The following is a 22,763-nucleotide window of genomic DNA, read 5'->3' as shown; positions in this document are numbered from 1 at the left end:
AAGTGTAGAGTGACGCCCCTACTTGACGGGTTGTACATCAGTCTACTCAGCGTGGTTTTCTAGGCATAGATGGACACAACAAATTTAGTGTATAGGCAGCTTTAGCTCCTCCTTAAGGACCCCTTGGGTGGTCCTTGGGGAGTCGTGACCGAACTTTTCTATTGTAAATATGATCATATCCAAATTATACATTCCATTTTAATTTGAGCATCAAACAACTAGTAAAACATTTCAAGGCATACTAGAACACACTAACACGCCTCAAGGCTAACTTACGAGTGTCATCCGACGTTCTTTGATGTTTGACCTCCAAATCACTTCAAATCAAGGACAAATGTTTTAAAGTACTTATTTTACATACTACTTTCAACCTTTTTAATCACATGTGAGGCTCTAAGCACCTTAACTCAGTTTGAGGGTCTTAATAATATCACCAACTTGGGAACATTCATCCTCGAATGACACTTGGAACCTTTTTAAAAATTTCAATGAACCATAGAGCATCTCACAACATGTAACATGCTAAAACGTAAGAGTCAATGCACCAAACTTAGAAGTAGCACCAACTTTATACTAACATGCAACTAAAGCAACAACATCAAACATGGATTACTCTTACTTTTTCTTTAATGTTTACATGGTTATTCATACTCATTGCAATTTGGAGTACCCAACTTCTACAACTTTTAGGCATGCTCATTATCTTATCATAAAATTGAACATACAAGATATTTCTCTTTGCACATATAGGCCAAATCCATAATTCAACTCATGTCAAATTAAGCAATTCACTTAATTGCACAAAATTACGAAACATATAGGCTAACTAAAATTTTATAGCTTAGACATAATGTCATCAAGTTCATATTATCATGTTTAAATTTTTTTCAAGGGGGAACTACTTTCTCCTAGTCACAATATACACACATGGCTTCATAGATTTCACATAATAACAATGCACAAAGGTCAATTTATTTGAAGTAGGATTTCTTTGCTAAAAACTAAAGCATGCTCAAACTCTCTTCCTTACAAAGTCTAAATGGAAGCTCATACAACACACATTACAACAATAGGAAGTTATTTCATACAATTTCAAATCTTAACATGACATTAGCTTTCATATACATGCATCATTTAGGAAAGTTACTAAAATTCTTAGGCACACCTTGATGACATTGCCTAAACATATCATCACTTCTCAAGAGTGAGCCTACAACAACACTTCCTACTTCATTAAAGTCACACATTTTTCAAGGAACTCATCATTTTTAATTTGAAGAAAACATAATTCATCATTATTGAGCCAAATTATTCTCACATTTAAAAGTGTCATCAAGCAAGGTTCATGTAGCAATCTCATGAAGTTAAATGCATATTTAGCATATAAAGAGGCACAATAACATGAAAACCACGCAATTTGATTAAAAAATCCTTTTTCATGAAATAATGACCTTTCATAACATGCATATCATTTTGTAATTTAAGACATGAATAACTACAGAGAACATGCCATTCATATTCATATGCAAAGCTCCCATCATAACAAGATACTTTGGAACTATTTGGTTTCAAGATTGAGTAATAATAGAAGAAAAAGATAAGGATATATACCACTTTAATACTCAAAACATAATTCCCCTCTTAGGGGAAACTCAATTAAGAGAAACTTATATCATTCAAGGGAACTTGGACTCACTAATCCTTCTAGTCAAGCACAACATCACAAAATGGGATCAAGCTTAAGCAAACCTTTCTTAAAATCACCTCTTTCCATTTCACAAGAAAGAATCATTTTCCGCTTAGTTAATTACTCCCTCTCCACTAGATGAGGAATTCAAGAGGTCACCAAGGAGTATCTAACTTACTCCACTCCATAACTAACACAGAAAGGGATTCTTAACATAGGCTAGTTGAGGGGAACTCAACATTGGACAATTAAGGACATACATAACCTTATATTCTAGGCACATTATCCCCCAATTGGGTAAGCCTAATCACATATTCATAACCTCATTCCCATATCCACAAAGGTCAAGGCAAGTCAATACCAAACGTACATACTCCTCACATAAGAAGGATTGACATCCTTGAGGGTTTACACTCCTAATATAATATCAAGGAGCTTACTAACTCAACCATCAAGAGGTATCCCTAAACTACCATTTCTCCTCTATGTCGATCACCTAAAGGAACTGATGACAGTCAATTTAGGTCATACTACATAAACACTTGAGGCCTTAAGTACTCCAAGAATACCAACTATAATTCCATATCTCATCACCTTCTACCACCAAGTTATAACAAGGGTAGTAGTTTCGGATTCGATGATACAAGGTTCATCACTTTTTTATGGAATCTTCCAACAAACTATGCCTAGGTACACACTACGCACTTCTTAAAATGACCATTACTTAAGATAAAACTTAAAAGACAACTAATCACTTTAAAATACTAAACATAAATGTTTTTATACTTCCCTTAAAGGTTAAGGGTACACACTACCCCTTTAAGTCATTCTAGGGAAAATACATAATCCCAACATATGGAATAAAACCCTTTATCCCTTTTTCCCCAGTCTTAGAGTAGCTTAATAAGGGAACTAATGAACTAGTCATTAGGGTCCTCTCATTAGCTAGCATACTTTATAACCACCTTACATGGTTCAACACATATTCCTTCCTTAGGAGCAGGTCTACCCAAAAGAATCCAATCCACACAAGCGAAACTATAAGGCAATTCTCGATCATAAGGGCAACCTCATTCTTCCACTATCTACCACTTTTCTCCATAAAATTTCAAGCCTATTTCACACATTACACTATCAATAATCTTAATCATAATACAACCCATCTTTAAAAAGGGAACTCCATTCAACGATAACATCTCTTGAAAAGCTAAAACCATATCATAGCTTCTCAACATAATTATCTCAATCCTCAGAAATCACATATAGACCTAAATGGCATCATGTAAAAATACCAAATATTTTACCACCTCCGCATATACTCATAAAGCCAAAAAACTAAAGTAAGCATCAAAACTCACCTTTTCTCACTTAGTCTTGAGACATCATCCTTTCCAAGCAATCACATCTAAAAGAAAATCAAACAAGGAAAGGTAAGAGAGAAAGCATATAGAGCTATGTCTTATAGCACGACACAAGAGTAGCAAAGAAAGTAAAACTCTATGGTTCTATAGCCTCTCGCTCATAGATGTTTAGTGACTCACCACTAATTAACGAGACTCTACTAGACGTTGCAACGAGACTTTGGACCCTGAAACCACTTCTAAAACCTTCTACTCTAATACCAAGTTTGTCACGACCAGGGAGCACCCCCTAGAAGTAGCACGACATACTTGACCTCTCGGAGGTCTTATATAAGGTCTTAAACATCTTTCATTGTATAATCCTAATAAAAAATAGCTAATAATTTAAAAGTTTTTATAGCACATCATATTCTAGAATCACCACTTCCTATATATATATATATATATATATATATATATATATATATATATATATATATATATATATACTCTATGTCTCATTTGCCAACATAAAACAACTGAATAGAATAGGATAGGGAAACCACCCTTAATAACATAAATATAATATAACTTATTACATCATCTTAATGAAACATCTTGACATTGGCAACCCTTGATTTATAAGGGTTCCTTTACTTGAACTTAGGAGATCTATCAAAGCTTTTTAATTAGGAGACATTCTCTAGCCATCAACACCTACACATTGGGTAAAAAGATAAAGCAGAATGGTATACGTAGAAGAATGCACTAAGTATGACAACCATGAAAAAACACGTATTTAAAGGGGATATTTCATGTGAAATCATTGAACATGTATTTTTAGTATATTTCATGAGCATAGGTACATATAAGCTCAATATAGTTCACATACATCATATATACATGGGTACTACTCATGATATCACATAAAACCATTTACCTTACTTTGAAGCATATTCCATACATACAATACCTTACTTCTCTTTTATCTTACTTCTTTTCTTAAATAACCCTCAAGTATACTTCATACAGTGTATCACCTTGAGGTCATCTTACAATAGTCTTTCATAGATATGCTTCATAAACATGACCTTATATATTCACAAGTCATAAGCACTTCATAGACATAAGTTTCGCATAAGGACCATCATCTAAGACAACTCCTATGTCATTCTATCGCCATGTGTGGGTAGTATCCCGTAATACTACTTCTACCAAGTGTACATAAGAAGACACCCTAAACTAGGCATAGCCTACTTAAAAAGTCATATCTATTTCATTTATATCTAAACATTAGGCACATACTTCATAGAATTATATAAGGATTCTTTCCTTCAATACAACCTTAGTCATAACTCAGTTAATTCATACCACAAGTAAACCACCCTCAAGAGTCCCATACCCCCACACATACTAAGTAAACCCATTTAAAAACCATAAGTTTAATTCACATGCATACATATAATTCATGTCTTGACATAGAAAAGTCACTTAACAATCCATTCATAAAATTCATGCGTAACATCATATACGTCTTACTTTCATACATGTACTAATCTTATCCTTTCTTGAAGTTCACTTGTTCAATGCATGGTAGGGTTCATAATCTTACCTATACTAAGTAATCCTCTCAAGGAGCTGTGATAGAGTCCATAATCTTACCTTATTACATTTATTACTTTGAGAGAATTAGCCATTATCGACATGGAACATGTGAACTACATGGAATCCACGGTTCTCTCCCAAACCGAAAAGAGAGGGTTAGCAATTGCCTAATGTATAACTAATGATACATACCTATGTAGGTGGTATCCACAACATATAACCTATGGGGGCACGTAGTTCTAGAACATGGAGATTTCGTCTTAAAACCTTGACTTACATGCGTGGAAGTTTCCATCTCATGAGACAACATCTATATTGGGAACCCTGACTTGGAAAACATGGAGGTTCTCTTGTGGGAAGTCGGACTTACTAATGTTAATCCCCCACTCTCATTTGTCAAGTTCACTCGGTTTTAGGCTCTAAATCTCATTTTAGATATACTTAAGACTTTTGTGCATTAGTTCACAAAGATGTCTTTAGGAACTTGCTCTTTCATACATCATCTAGCTCAAAACATTCCAAATATGAATGTTCTTTCGTCATAGACTCTACTTCATGTGAGAATGTCCTTTAACATATTCAAACAATTATATATCATGTGTGTGTGCATATAATGTGAGATTTACCTACACATAACACCTCGAATCACACATGTTCATAATTTCAATAATCATATACTTCCCATGCATAAAACAGGAAATGATGCTTAGGAGAACTATCATTTCTTTAATAATCATGAATCTACCCTATTCATAGATATGCATCAAGTGTGTGCTTACATTGGTCAACATGATCACATAATGGTTATAACATAACCTTTGATGAAGACACACTCTAAATATATCAACATATGTAAAACATTCCTCAAGTCTCAAGTCATACAAATGTATAGAGTATTAAGGACTATAGACTACACACACTCACATTACATCATAGGAGACAAGATCATGTTGAATGATTACATTAATCACATATTTAAGATTACAATGCTTTTGAAATAACTTTAACAATGAACAAATGTCCAGATTGAAAGATGGAATTTTTGAGTTAGAATAATGTTTTAAAAAGCATTGAAAGGACTCTATAGATGAATGGTTATATAAAGATGAAGGATTACCATACCTCATTAAATTAAAGGAACACTAAATACTGATTTAGAATCCATGGAAATCCATTGACCAAGTTGTTCTTGAGCTTCATATCCAATGGAGGTTTCTAGAGAGGATTTGTGTTGAGAGGGAAGTCTAATTTTGAAAATGAAGTCTAATTGGGGTTAAAAGATTACTTACTTATTTATAGTACCTAAAAACACCAAAACAAATAGTCCATATTCTAATTATGAAGTGGGGTGAATATCCATTCACCCCTTAAATGGACAGCACTCTGACAACGCACTACCACGCACAAATCGACGACCATGGCCAACGGGGTATCGATGGAGTGATGGGACGTCCTGTAGCTCCATTGATGGTGACTAAGGATCCTTTGATGGGGTATGATATCATAAGTTTATGTTTTGAACAACGTCCCAATCAATGGGGAATATATCAGTCTACTGGGCATCGTTTGCAAGCCGTAGATGGATATTGTCAAGCCAGTGTATAGGCAGCCTTTGGGTCCTCCTCAAGGACCCCTTGGATGGTCCTTACGAAGTCGTGCCCGGATGTTTTGAAATTTAATACAATCATATACAAGTATATGAACTTTCCTATACAATTTGAGCATCAAATAACTAGTAAAACATGTCAAGGCACACTAGAACACACTACTATGTCTCAAGGCTAAGTTACGAACGTCATCGGACGTTTAACCTCCAAATAACTTCAACTCAAATGTGCATACTTCAAAAACACTTATTTAACATACTTTAAACCTTTTTAATCACATGTTAGGCTCTAATAAGCTAAACTCATTTTGAGGGTCTTGACAACCTACAACTTTAAAAATCTACTATTTGGTTTTTGTTGCTCTGGGTGTTACATAAATGATTTAATTATAATCTCTTATTACTGAAATTATTATACATGATGATTCCTCCATGATTAATACTCATGTTTTGAAGTAAGGAATCATATGATGTGGGATTTTTATCCTCAAAAAAGACTTTTAGGAAATTAATTATGTATTGAAAGTATTATATGTATTTATGATGAAATTCGTATCCAAACCATATTTTCTGAGAGTTGATTATTGATAGTGGATTTTTACCTCAAGAGGGAAATTATATACTTGTAAATTGTTTATCAAAATCTAAAAGTTTAAAGGGTGTTTTGTGAGTAAAGTACCACTGATGATTTTATTATTTGAAAGGATATTATCACTCGGACATATACTAGCATGATGTGAAAGGTTTTCTTACATAGATATGATTCTCAAGTATAAAGTCTTTCTCATCTAATTAAATCAAATACAATGAGTTATCTTAATGAAACTAGGTTGAATTGGTTGTCCAAAAGTACCTTTTCATGAGTAATAAAGTCAACTAATAAATTACTGTTCCGTGGGAACTTATGCTTAGCCCTAAGTCGATATTGAATATGAGGGGAAAGATCTCACGTAGTAGAGGTCAGTCTTATAATAGCAATCTCATCATTCCATAATTGTGTATCAACATAGGTGTCACATCCAGAAAACCACACTCTAGAAGTTAGGGGTAATCTCGGAAAACAACAGACGTTCTTGATATCTCGGAGGTCTTGTACAAGCCCTTACATATCATTCATTCATCGCATAAACATAGTGAAAAGTAGTAAGGAATTAAAACTTTTCACAAAACATACTTCATAGTCTTTAAAAATTCTTTCATAAAAAGAAATAGCAAATACTAAGTCTAAATCTCATCATCTTAAGACACATGAATACTTGGACTATGAATGGCATGTTTTGTAGTCTAGTCTCATACTTAACTAGAACTACTTCCCTTACCATACTCACTCGGTGTCAGACTTCGTTCTCATAGTTTAGTTAACATTAAAGGTTCAAATAAAAGGGTACATAAGTAGTTCATAACCCTATTACATTTACGCTACCAAAGAGATCCTCTTAAGGCTACCTTCCAATGGCGAAAAGAAGCTCATGATGACTTTCATAAGTACTAATATGATGACATTCCATCTAATTAACTTTAAGCCCATCATCCCTTTACTTTGAAGGATACCATTACGGTTTATGACTTTGATATTCATAACCTTACCACTAGGTTCAAGGTTTTCACATAAAAGCCTCTCTTAACTTCATTGAGGTCTCATGTCATTAATACATTCAAGACTAAGAGATTTAACATTCTAATTCAAGACATCACATACCTGTAATCATATATACATCAAATAAGGGACAAAAGTCAACCAAGACAAAACACCACACACTTAACTTTAATTCATAATACATGTCATTCTATAAACACATAAATATAACAATATTATCTTCATGTCATCTATACACTATCACAAAATCATCATTGGGACCAACATAGACTTATATAGTCAAGTAGAAACAACCAAGACTCAACCCTAAGACTATATACACTAGGTCAAAGTCATACTGTTACATGATCACCTACATAACATCAATAGAATACATATATTTTCACATTGCTTAACAGATATATAGATATCATCATACTTCACATAATAAAAGGAAAAAATAGCCACATTACTTCGAGTAGTACCAACAAGGTCATGTTTATCATATTGGAGTAAGTAACACCGACAAGCGCTTATCAATTGCAAGTAAAACTCATAACACAGCCACCATAAGTGGACCATGCAAAGAAAAACATAATTGAAGTATAAATAACATCAAAATAATTTAAGTAGGGTAGCTTCACACCACAACATCCTCAACACCTCAATTTGATGCTAAATCATCTAATTTAATATCATAAGGCCCTTACTAATGGCCATGAACAATAATTCAATGTAGAAAATATGAAAATCAATTTAAAAAGGTTAATTCAATATATATTTATCAATATAATAAAACCTTTATATCATTTGAACACAATTCTTACATCATTAGAAAGCCCATAGAAATCTACACTAGAATTCATAAACATTCAATCAATATCAAGTAATCCATAACTTAGTTAAAATCTAGGGGTCATCCAATTCATGGGTTCATAGGTAATTTAGGTTCAAATAATCAATACATTATCAATTGTTATTATTATTCAATATTTACAAATCATTAATGCAAGAACCCATGGTAGTATCATGAAGTTGGACAATTCAACTTGAAAAGTTTAGAAAACAACTTGAGAATTGGGGCTCCTTGATGAAACGAGTTTCAAGGATAAAAATCCATACCTTGATGAATATTGTTCTTCATTTTGATGAATAATATCCACTCAATTCGTCACATTAATCCCTTCCTTGAGTTTGGACTTCAATAGAGTCCTAGAGAGAATTCTAAGGGATTTAGGGTTTTGCTTTGGAAGAATGAAATTTTCTAAGTGTTAAACACTATTATACGTGTTTAAAATAACCAAAATACCCCATAAGGACCTCCAAAACTTCTATTGATAAGTGGGGTGAAAATACAAGTTCACCCCTAACTTGGCATTGAACTGCACGCAATCACCAATTGTTGGCAACCGACAGAGCATTTGTGCACAAACGGACCTTCATGTCCTTCCGTTAGTTTGATCAGAGATTCAACAGTGGTATCCTCTCACCCATGACGAAGTCCCTACAAACTAAACCCATCAACGCTACGTCGATAGTCCCACGATCCGTTGATGCCTTGGTCGTTTAGGGTTGCCTTAGACAGTCTTGACTCTATGCTTGGGTCCATCCTAGAGGACCCTTGGTTGATTCATGGGGAGGTTTTCCCCGATGTTTCCAACCCAAACATGACTATATACGATTTTAGCACCTATCAGATGAACATCAAAAACGAACACGTAAAGCTTGACGAAACATGCTTAGACATACAAGGTCATTTCAAGGCACATCTTTCAAACGTCATGGACGTTCTTGGACGTTTGACCTCCAAACTTTATGAAACATGATACACTTCCCATATATTCTATAATAACTCATTTAAAGACCTTAAAAGTGTAAAAATCACACATAAACACATAAAACCACATGTGAGGCACAAAGGTGACTTTAGTCGTCGAACGTCTTGGTCGTCCCTTGACGTTTGACTTCAAATGCACCTAAACTCTTAGTCAATGCCTCAATACAATAATTTAACCTATTTTGGACCTTATACAATCAATACCAATATTTTTGGCTCTAGTTAACCTATGACATATTTGGTGTCTTACGATAGGTTGATTAGCTTGTGGATCCACTTAAGCTAAAAGTTCAAGGAAACCTTCGGCAAGTAGGACACCACTTTTTCGGTTGGGGTGGAATCTAGATTCCATGTTATAGGAAAGGTCTAAATAGTCGTATTAATCATAAATGAACTATTAGTCACAAGTCATAATTCAAGATATTAAGCTACTCTCTCGATTGGCATTTCTCTCTCTAGAATTTCTCAAGGTGTTCATCGCATAAGATAGCTATTCAGCTACTTTCTTGGATAATTGTGTGTTGAGATGGCTAGAAATCCAGCGGACGAGCGATTTAGGCCCCCAGATCCACCTTCAGGAACTGGGAATCGTATAGTTCAATCAAAATCCCAAGAATTGGCGGAGGAGTCTTTGTCTACCTCCTTAAATGTAGAGGCAGAAATTGATGCATCTCGTCAAAATTTAGGTAAAGGGCACAATATTAGCAGTCATGGAGACGCAAGTCACAGAATAGAGGAACAGATGGAAATTGAAAAAATCGCATCACAATAGTCATCGCAATTAGCGGAGAAATCGATCCAAACCCCAGGTCATTTGGCGGGTAGTAGACAAGATTCAGATATTGGGGATATATCTCAAGTTCATGATTCTAATATTCAGCAAATTGGGTCTGGAATTGATGGTCAAAATGTCGACCATCGACATGAAGGAGAAACTGGTATTGCGCAGCAAGAACAGCAAAAATGTGATGTGCAACAACAACAAGGTCATCGACCTGTACAAAATCCTCAAAGTATGTCTAATTTGAACAAGGAAAAAGAGATAACACAACAATTCCAAAGACCTACAATAGTTCAAGATTCAAGGGAGGCTGTTCATCTCGCCAAAAATAGTCATCCTGCTATGCACTCGTCTGAATTGGCCATTAGATCTGATAATGGTCAAGGTAACACTTCTTTACCTATTCTCAATTCTAAAAATGATGGTGTGATGAAAGAAATTGATAGATCTAATGCTGAACTTGACTATCATAATAATTTTCCTAAAGTATCTAGCAATTTCGATCGACCTGTCCCTAGGAAGATGAATGAGAAGAATGATAAATATCCTAATAATAACTTCAATAAGAAGGATCATATACCTGAGCCTGCTCCCTATACAATTGTTCAAACATATGCAGATAGACTTACACATAATCAAGCTAAAAAGGGTGTGAGTATAAAATTAACAGAACCTGAAATTACCTCTAAACAAGGGCTTCCTGCTGTGTTATATGTCAAGGATGAATTGGTTAAAGACTTAGAATCTACTTGTAAATTTACTTTGATTGGGAAATTCATTTACACCATGCCAAGAGTTGACCTGATTAGGAAGAATTTCATACTTCAAACTCAATTGTCAGGTGGTGTCAAAATTGCTCATTTGAATTCTAGGCATGTGTACATAGATTTGGATAATGAATTAGATTATAATATGGTATGGACTAAGCAAAGAATGACTATAGCTGGCCAAGTTATGAGAATCCAAGCATGGACACCAACTTTCAAACCTGAGGAAGAAACACCCTTGGTGCCCATTTGGATCTCCTTACCTGAACTACCTTGGCATTGCTACAACAAAGAGTTTATTACCACTTTACTGTCCCCTATAGGTAGAGTATTATACCTTGATTCTGCCTCTATTAATAAAACAAGAGGGAGCCAAGCTAGAGTTAAAGTGCAGGTAGATTTAACTAAAGAAAGACCCCCTCACATTTGGATGGGGTACATAGGGGAAGATATAACAGATGGGAGGTGGCAAAAGATTGAATATGATAGTATTCCTGATTACTGTTATTACTGCAAGCATCAAGGGCATAAAGAAATGAATTGTATGGTTACACAAAGAGATGAGGATAATAAAAAAAGAAAAGAGATGGAAAAAAAAGCCTAGGAAAGATACTGCTCAAATTGTTAATGCAGAATTGCAGATCAATAAAGAAAAGGACAATGGTAGAAGTGATGCTGAGTATAATCAACAAAGACACCATCAGGTTGATAATCAACATCAAGTGATCCAAGAAGAATGGCAAACTCAAAAAAAAAGAAGTGGTAATCAACAAGTTAGATTTAGCAATGATAGGACTGTTGTTCATCAACAACAACCACAAATAGGTATGGTTTCAATCCCTACCAAGAATACATATATTGATCTTGAAGTGCAGGAATATAATACTACTGGAGAAGGGATGGAGACACACACTCAGCAAAGGCAAGAACAGAGTCAAACAGATGCTGAACGAATTCAGGTACATAGAGATCACAGGAATAAACAAAAAAGACAGGAAGTACAATATTCTAGGACTGAAAATGCTGTTTATCAACAAGAAACAAGAAAAAACTCAGGTATTGACTCAATGCTCCCCTCCCCTGCATCCCTTTATATTGATACTGTTGGTGTAGCTGAAGGAGGTGAGGTTGGATGTGGTCAGGTGGATACTAGGTTTCATCATGATAGAAATGATAAAGGGAAAAATAAAATAGTTGAACAGGGTTCTTGTAGTAATGTTGATAAGGAACCCCCTGATAAAATTGAGCTACCTAATCAACAAATTAACTTTTCTTATAAAAATAAAAATCCTTCTAATACTGGTAAAGCCCCTATTGATCACCAAAGAGACAATTTAGATGAGTATAGAGAGCCTGACTCTGAAGATGAGTATGATGTTGATACTCAATCTTTAGGGGATGGCATTGAACCAGGGGAGGAAATCACCACTTCTGATCAAATTCAATAAGACCCTTTACTTAGTAATTCTAATGTTGATGAAATACTTGAAGTTACTGGTAAACAAGGTCTATCACCTAGGGGAAGGAAACTGTCAAAATCTAGAAAAAGTCCTAGTACTAGTAAGCCTAATACTAGAGCTAGAAGTAGAGGAAACTAATGATTAAGTTGCTTTGTTGGAATGCTAGAAGCATTAATACCTTTGGTGCTCTAGAAAGGTTGATTAATCTCAGAACATTACATAATTTGTCTATGGTGGCTATTTTGGAACCTTTTTCTAACCAGTCTCAAGTAGATTCTTATAGAATGCAGCTTCTCATGAATCAGGGTCATAGTAATCCAAATAACAAAATTTTGTTATTTTGGTCTAATGAAGTAACCTGTGATATTTTGGAGTGTGATCAACAACATATTACTTGTGAAGTGAGCCATGAAAATTGCAGTGAGAAGTTTATTATGACCTATGTATATGCTAAGTGTAAAGATCAGTTGAGAAAACCTTTGTGGGATAGTATGTTGCAGTGGTCTGACACTAGGTATCCTTGGTGTATTATTGGGGATTTCAATGTTATAGCTTATTCAAATGAGAAATTGGGTGGTAGAGAGTATAATATCACTAAGAGTCTAGAATTCATTAACATTATTGAAACTTGTGGTTTGGTTGATATGGGGTATAATGGTCAGAAGTTTACATGGTGCAATCATAGAAAGGATGGTGCAAGGATTTGGAAAAGGTTGGACAGGGGTATGATTAATGATCAGTGGCTAGAAAAAATGCCTTACTCTAGTATAACTCACATTCCATCAGTAGGCTCTGATCACTGTCCTTTACTGAGGGAAGTAAGAGATATTAATGCCAATATTATTAGATATTTTAAGTTTCTCAACTATTGGACTGATAGTGATACATTTTTAGCATCAGTTGAGAAGTGCTGGAAAAGGAAAGTGGTTGGAAATCCTATGTGGATTTTTCATGCAAAATTAAAGAGATTAACAAAAACTCTAAGAGAATGGTCAAAACAGGAATATGGTGATATTTTTGAAAAAGTAAAACAGTATGAGGATGAGGTGAAAAAGGCTGAACAGGATATGATTATGAATAACAGTATAGAAAATAGGGAAAAGTTGAATGTTGTTAATGCTCATTATATCAAGTATTTGAAATTGGAATATAAGATTTTGCAGCAAAAAACTCAGTTTCATTGGTTAAAAGAGGGTGATGCAAACTCTAAATATTTCCATGCTGTGATTAGAGGCAAAAGAAAGAGAATGTTCATTAATAAGCTTATGGATGACAGTGGTGCATGGATTCATGGGGAAGAGAATATTGCAAAGAAGCTTGTGATTACTACAAAGGGATTTTTTCTGCTAATAATGATAAGATACAGGAAGAAATCCTACAATGTATCAATCATAGGACTACTCAACAACAAAATGATGAGTTAGACAAGATTCCTACAGAGGATGAAGTGAAAAGGATTATTATGAGTATGAATCCTAATTCTTCCCCTGGCCCTGATGGATTTAGAGGCAAATTTTATCAAGAGTGTTTTGAAATTATTAAAGATGATCTTATGTCTGTTATTAAGTCTTTTTATACTGGTAACATTATGCCTAGGTATATGTCTCATGCCTGCCTAGTTTTATTACCTAAAGTGGAACATCCTAACAGATTAAAGTATTATAGACCTATAAGCCTTAGTAACTTCATTAATAAGATCATTTCAAAAATCCTGAGTAATAGATTATCATCAGTTTTACCTTCTATGGTATCAGATAATCAATCTGGTTTTGTCAAGGGTAGGAGCATATCTGAGAATATAATTTTAGCTCAAGAAATTATCCATGGCATGAAATTACCCAAAGAAGGAAGTAATGTGGTTATCAAGCTTGATATGGTTAAAGCTTATGACAGAGTTTCTTGGGCATATATTTGTATAGTTTTAAGGAAAATGGGCTTCAGTGAAGTGTTTATAGACAGAATTTGGAGGATTATGAGCAATAATTGGTATTCTGTGGTTATCAATGGTAAGTGACATGGATTTTTTAAGTCTAAGAAAGGACTAAAGCAAGGAGATCCCTTGTCTCCAGCACTATTTATTTTAGGGACTGAAGTTCTTTCAAGGCAACTTAATCTTCTTTACCAAAATCAAATGTATAGAGGTTTTCATATGGAAAGAAATGGACCTCAAATAAATCATCTTAGCTTTGCAGATGACATAATTATTTTTACTTCCACTGAGAATAATTCTCTTCACCTGATAATGAAGACTATTGAAGAGTATGAAGGGGTATCTGGTCAGCAAGTGAATAAAGAAAAGAGTTTCTTTATGGTGACTTCCAACACTAATCATGTTATTATTGATAATATTGAAAGAGAGTAGGTTTTGATAGGAAGGAGAGTCCTATCAACTATCTAGGGTGTCCATTATATATAGGAAGGCAAAGAATTATCTATTATTCAGGAGTTGTAGAAAAAGTAATCAAAAGAGTCTTAGGATGGCAAGCTAAGATTTTAAACTTTGGGGGAAAAGCCACTTTGGTTAAACATGTTTTGCAATCTATTCCAGTTCATACTCTAGCAGTTATTTCTCCTCCTAAGACTACTCTAAAATGTATTAAGAAGGTTATTGCTGATTTCTTTTGGGGTACTGATAAGGAGAGGAAGAAATATCATTAGTCTTCTTGGGAAAATCTTGCTTATCCCTTTAATGAAGGAGGCATTGGTGTAAGGCAATTGGAAGATGTTTGTACAGCTTTTCAATACAAACAGTGGTGGGAATTTAGAACCAAAAAATCTTTGTGGAGTCAATTCTTAAAAGCTAAATACTATCAAAGAGCCAATCCTGTGGCAAAAAAATATGATTCTGGGGATTCTATTGTTTGGAGATATTTAACTAATAATAGGCACAAGGTTGAATCTCTTATTAAATGGAGTATTCATTCTGGAACTTGCAGCTTTTGGTGGGATAATTGGTTAGAAAATGACTCTCTAGCCAGTCACTGTGATCATATTTCTAGCTTAAATAACAGTAGATTAGCTGATTTTTGGATAGATGGTAAATGGAATGAGAGTTTGATTAGACAGCATGTTCCTCCTTTATTGATTCCTAATATTCTTCAGACTGTATTCAAATATAATGAAGGAAAAGAAGACACTGCCATATGGATACCAGATGAAACTGGTAAATTCACTATTTCTTCAGCTTGGGAGGTTATTAGAAAGAAAAGAAGTCATGATCCTATTAATAATATTATTTTGCATAAATACATTCCCTTTAAAATATCTTTCTTTATTTGGAGAGCTTTAAAGGGAAAATTACCTACTAATGAGACATTGCAGAGTTTGGGTAGGGATATAGTTGATTGTTACTGTTGTTATAACAAAGGCAAGGATGATATAAATCATATATTGCTTACTGGCAACTTTGCTAATTATATATAGAAAAAGCATGCATCTTCAGTTGGAGCAGTTCATGTTAATACAAATATGAGAAGCCAGCTATTATATTGGAGGAATCTGCAAACAAACAATGAGGTACACAAATTACTTATTCATACTTTACCTAACATTATTTGTTGAAATTTATGGAAAAATAGGTGTGCTGTCAAATATGGAGGGAAGCAATCTAGCATACACAGAGTTCAAAATGGTATTTTCAAAGATACAATGCAGATTATTAAATTGGAGTATCCTAACATACCATGGCAGTATAGTTGGGGCAATTTGATCAATTATATAGATCAATGTCAACAACAATATAAGATCATTATGGTAAGCTGCATCAAACCAACACTAGGCAGATACAAACTCAATACAGATGGTAGTTGTTTACAAGAAACTGGTAAGATTGGAGGTGGTGGAATCCTAAGGGATCATCAAGGTAGTATAATTTTTGCATTTGCTTCACCTTTAGGTTTTGGTACTAACAATATTGCAGAACTAAAAGCAGCAGTATATGGGCTTGAGTGGTGTGAACAACATGGTTACAAAGACATTGTATTGGAGGTTGATTCAGAATTTTTGTCAAAATGGATTAGCAACACAATCCAAATTCCTTGGAGATGCCAGCAACATGTACAACACATTCAACAAATAACCAAGAAATTACAGCACTTTCAATGCCAACACATATACAGAGAAGCAAACAACACAGCAGATTTGCTAGCCAAATGGAGTCACAACATCGAAATTCCTCAACATTTCTACACCAAAAGACAATTAAAAGGAACAATTAGAGGAAGCTACATATTGGAGAAGATGGGCATTCAAAACTTTAGAAGAAGGAAAGTAAAGAGAATCAAACACCCTCCTTAAACAATTTGTTTAATTTTTCAGAGGATTGGAAAAGAAAATGTATATCAAACCTTTTCATTGACCATTATAGTTAATAGAATAGGTTTATCTTTTTTACCACTCTTGTAAAGGGAGAGTCTCCCTAGTTTATGCTTTCTTAGAAAATGTAGAGGAGTCATCTATAGGTACTATTTTTCTTTAGATGTGCATCATTTTGTATAAGGTTGAATTGACTAATCATTAGGATAAGTCAATTACATACCTACCAAATCATAGAAGGTAAGGTCTATGTCCCCCTTCTTGTAATTTTTGATTTTATGAAATGTTAAGGCCTGGGGGTGATGCTAAGCCCCTGACCCACCTCAAGGGTCATTCAACTAATAAAAAAAAACTAAGGTTAATTCTAGAAGTATCGCATATGATTTCAAAAGTTTTAAAGATTAATTTAGATTGTATTGTCCATGATTTATGACTTATCTTTATAATTCTCTTGTCTCATGTCATATCTTGGCCAATTGCATACCATGAAAAGCAATGTCCCTTTTTAGCATGATTAAAATATTTTATGCATGGCTATCATACTTGGTACATTGTTTTGTACTAGCACATACTCTTTCGTACATTTTCCCCAAATGTAGGGTCCGATATTTAGGTTCTTATTTTCGTGGCTAGTTGGTTATTTGATTGGTTCCCTAGCTTTGGTGATTCCTCATGCTTCGGGGAAGGATTCTTAGTTTTTAATATCTTTCATGTATTTCTCTTATGGACATGATATATAGGCTAGGCCAATTTCATTCTACTGTATTAGATACCTATGATGAGACAAGTGTATTAGACTTCCGTTATTCATTTATACAATGTTTTGGACAAGGACTATCATTTTAGTCTTATTATTCTATTTCTTATGTTACGAGAGCTAAGTGGCTTGTATGTAGCTTATCAGGGTTCTCTGTTCCATATTATATCTAGGGGAACCCCTGGTTCATGACAATATTTTCAAGCTTTAGTAGGGGTAGAAGTAAAGAGATAAGGATATAAGGACATCATATCGGACTCGGCCTCGGCCTCTCAATTAGCACCTCAACTAACTGATTAATCCTCAAAACTTTCACGCAAGTAACTTCTTTGTTTCTCAACTTCTTGACTTGCCGGGTCTAAAATCTCAACAAGAATTCCCTCATGAGAAAGATATTCCTTAACTCCCGATTCTTGTAAGGGGACTATCGTTATCGGATTACCAACACATTTCTTTAACAAGGATACATGGAAAATTGGGTGCACCGATGTCAATTCATTACACAATTCAAGTTCATAAGCAACATTACTAACACAAATCATAATCTGAGTGATAACTATTTTACTATGTGAAATCAATCAAATGAAAATGGTCATCCGAATTACCGTTGAAGTAAATTACACATTCTCTCATTAAATCTTCCAAAGTTTGGATAGTACTTGCCCATCGGTTTGCAGATGAAAGGACATACTAAGCTTAACAAGAGTGTTTAGATCCTTCTTAAAAAATCTTCAAAAATGGCAAGTGAATTAAGTACAATGATCGGAAATATTCAATTAAGGCACTCCATTCCAAATGTGACAGTATTAACCACTTTATATATTTAGTGATGTTTTTTTATTAATACCCATCTTAAAAATGAACTGATGAACTTGTTACAAAAAAATGAGCAAAGTACCTTGGACGATTACAGTAGTAAATGTTTAAATGGTGAAAGGAGATGAAGAAGATTAAACAAATGATTTTGAGGTTTTAATTGAGTATAATTTAATTTGGTTTAGTAGGTCGGGTTTTGATTAAAAGAGAAATGATTCATTTTAATTAAAATTGGATAGTTTTTCTTTATTTGGGGCTTTTCGTCAAATGAGGGGTATATATGGTGAAAATAGTAATTGCATGGGTAAATCCTTAAAAATAACTTCATTAACTGTAAGGACATAGTCAATCAATAAAACAAAATTAAGGGGTATTTTTGACTCGTTTTCCTTAATTTTATAAAAATGTTAATTTACTATTTCAATTCTTATATAATTTTTAACATATAAATTTATAATAAACATTATTATCATAGGCTAATCTTTCACTTTAATCATGTCAATATGTTAATTCATGAACGAAATCCAGATATACTTTGGCAATTTATTATTGTTTCGTTCAAAATGGTATTTTTTATGAGTTGCTTAAGTTATCAATAAAAAGTTGAAAAGAGTATAATTAAATAGATGCAGTTATTTAATATATGTTATTTGGTATGTTCATGTGTTATTTTGGATAACACATCCCACGTTAGTTATTCAATTCAAAGAGAGAAAAGAAGGAAGAGAGACCATTGCAAATAAAAAATTGTATACTCACAGATAATTTTCAAATTAACGTTCTCAATTATTATATTTAAAACTTAAATATTAAAAAAATGCTTAAAAACAAGAACTACTAACTTACCATCCTATTTTTCTTTAGTGAATTACTATCCTATTTTCTTAAATCATTGCATTATATTTTTTCAATTTTCTACTTTGAAAATAAATTTTGAAAAAAATCGCACCAATAAATTTCTACATTCGCACAAAAAACAAATCAATATTTATAGAAATTTTATATTATAAAATTATATTTTACAAAAAAAATGTCAAAAATAAGCTATGTGTAATTGCAATTAATTATTTTAAAATCAGTTTAAATTTTTGTAATTGTATTTATATTTTTCATTTTGTGTTTTAGAGAGTAATGGTTCCTATAATACAGGTAACCGGTTAAGAATTTTATTCTTCTTTTTAAAATTATTAAAATTATTTTAATTTATAAATTGAATCTTCTATAAAAATAAAATCATAAAACCACCAATAATTTTAATGTAATTATAAATTTCTAAAATAAGAAATCGAAATTAATTGCATACTAATAAACGTCATCAAATATTACATTTAAAAATTAAAATTGGAAGTCCTTAAAAAGAAGAGTTGCTATCCTATCTTCTATAATCATTGCATTATATATTTAGTTTTCAATTTTAGAAAAAGGGAAACTTTTACATATTGCCACTTGAAAATAATTAATTCCTCTACATGGCTATAGTTTGATAATTACAATTTGTAGTTACATGTTATATAGATGAGAGAGGCGTGCGAAAAAGGTTAATTGTATAAGTGTATTAGTTAAATAATTGTATATTATACATATGTGTTTGTATATATGGCAAGAGAGATTGAGAGAGGGAGGATAGAGGCGAGATAGACGAGAGAGGACAACGAAATTAAGAAAGGGAGGAGAGAGGCGAGCGAGAGAGGAAAGAGAATGGGAGAGAGGTGAATTATATATGTATATAACTGTATATAACTATATATTATACATATACGTTTGTATAAATGGAATGCGAGATTGGGAGGAGAGAGCCGAGCGAGATTGAGAGAGGGAGAAGAGAGGCGAGAGAGAGAGGGAGGAGAGTGTGAGAGAGGTGAATTGTATATGTATATAGGTTAATAATTGTATATTATATATGTTTGTGTGTGTGTGTGTGTGTATATATATATATATATATATATATATATATATATATATATTGTATATCCTGGCAACTTATACATATACAAATATGACTAATTATACAAATTCAAGTAAGCCCACGTAATTAATATACAATGTTAGCCACAAGTGGTAATTAAAAAAATGCTTAAAAACAAGAACTACTAATTTACCATCCTATTTTTCTTTAGTGAATTACTATCCTATTTTCTTTAATCATTGCATTATATTTTTTCAATTTTCTACTTTGAAAATAAATTTTGAAAAAAATCGCACCAATAAATTTCTACATCCGCACAAAAACAAATCAATATTTATAGAAATTTTATATTATAAAATTATATTTTACAAAAAAAAAATGTCAAAAATAAGATATGTGTAATTGCAATTAATTATTTTAAAATCAGTTTAAATTTTTGTAATTGTATTTATATTTTTCATTTTGAGTTTTAGGGAGTAATGGTTCCTATAATATAGGTAACCGGTTAAGAATTTTATTCTTCTTTTTAAAATTATTAAAATTATTTTAAATTATAAATTGAATCTTCTATAAAAATAAGATCATAAAATCACCAATAATTTTAATGTAATTATAAATTTCTAAAATAAGAAATCGAAATTAATTGCATACTAATAAACGTCATCAAATATTACATTTAAAAATTAAAAATGGAAGTTTTTAAAAAGAAGAGTTGCTATCCTATCTTCTATAATCATTGCATTATATATTTAGTTTTCAATTTTAGAAAAAGGTAAACTTTTACATATTGCCACTTGAAAATAATTAATTACTCTACATGGCTATAGTTTGATAATTACAATTTGTAGCTACATGCTATATAGATGAGAAAGGCGTGCGAAAAAGGTTAATTGCATAAGTGTATTAGTTAAATAATTGTATATTATACATATGTGTTTGTATATATGGCAAGAGAGATTGAGAGAGGGAGGATAGAGGCGCGATAGACGAGAGAGGACAACGAAATTAAAAAAGGGAGGAGAGAGGCGAGCGAGAGAGGAAAGAGAATGGGAGAGAGGTGAATTATATATGTATATAACCGTATATAACTATATATTATACATATACGTTTGTATAAATGGCATGCGAGATTGGGAGAGGGAGGAGAGAGCCGAGCGAGATTGAGAGAGGGAGGAGAGTGTGAGAGAGGTGAATTGTATATGTATATAGGTTAATAATTGTATATTATATATGTTTGTGTGTGTGTGTGTGTGTGTATATATATATATATATCCTGGCAACTTATACATATACAAATATGACTAATTATACAAATTCAAGTAAGCCCACCTAATTAATATACAATGTTAGCCACAAGTGGTAATTAAAAAAATGCTTAAAAACAAGAACTACTAATTTACCATCCTATTTTTCTTTAGTGAATTACTATCCTATTTTCTTTAATCATTGCATTATATTTTTTCAATTTTCTACTTTGAAAATAAATTTTGAAAAAAATCGCACCAATAAATTTCTACATCCGCACAAAAAACAAATCAATATTTATAGAAATTTTATATTATAAAATAATATTTTACAAAAAAAAATGTCAAAAATAAGATATGTGTGATTGCAATTAATTATTTTAAAATCAGTTTAAATTTTTGTAATTGTATTTATATTTTTCATTTTGAGTTTTAGGGAGTAATGGTTCCTATAATATAGGTAACTGGTTAAGAATTTTATTCTTCTTTTTAAAAATATTAAAATTATTTTAATTTATAAATTGAATCTTCTATAAAAATAAAATCATAAAATCACCAAGAATTTTAATGTAATTATAAATTTCTAAAATAAGAAATCGAAATTAATTGCATACTAATAAACGTCACTAAATATTACATTTAAAAATTAAAAATGGAAGTCCTTAAAAAGAAGAGTTGCTTACCTATCTTCTATAATCATTGCATTATATCTTTAGTTTTCAATTTTAGAAAAACGGAAACTTTTACATATTGCCACTTGAAAATAATTAATTACTCTACATGGCTATAGTTTGATAATTACAATTTGTAGCTACATGTTATATAGATGAGAGAGGCGTGCGAAAAAGGTTAATTGTATAAGTTTATTAGTTAAATAATTGTATATTATATATATGTGTTTGTATATATGGCAAGAGAGATTGAGAGAGGGAGGATAGAGGCGAGATAGACGAGAGAGGACAGCTAAATTAAGAAAGGGAGGAGAGAGACGAGCGAGAGAGGAAAGAGAATGGGAGAGAGGTGAATTATATATGTATATAACTATATATTATACATATACGTTTGTA

At 32.6% G+C, this 22,763-nt stretch overlaps 1 protein-coding gene across 1 annotated transcript; it reads left to right on the top strand.

Annotated features, from left to right (window-relative positions):
- The first annotated feature begins 12,889 nt into the window (after positions 1 to 12,889).
- Positions 12,890 to 16,955, top strand: LOC138340345 (uncharacterized). Its single transcript, XM_069292060.1, has 7 exons — positions 12,890 to 13,978; positions 14,026 to 14,239; positions 14,414 to 14,665; positions 15,208 to 15,285; positions 15,355 to 15,851; positions 16,083 to 16,175; positions 16,314 to 16,955. Exons 1-7 carry the CDS (start codon positions 12,890 to 12,892, stop codon positions 16,953 to 16,955), a joined length of 2,865 nt encoding a protein of 954 aa, XP_069148161.1.
- The last annotated feature ends 5,808 nt before the right edge of the window (positions 16,956 to 22,763 follow it).

Source organism: Solanum lycopersicum, chromosome 12 (genome assembly GCF_036512215.1).
Source record: "Solanum lycopersicum chromosome 12, SLM_r2.1".
Classification (NCBI taxonomy): Eukaryota; Viridiplantae; Streptophyta; class Magnoliopsida; order Solanales; family Solanaceae; genus Solanum; species Solanum lycopersicum.
The sequence above is the reverse complement of the archived record's forward strand: the minus strand, read 5'-3'. Positions and strand labels throughout refer to the sequence as shown.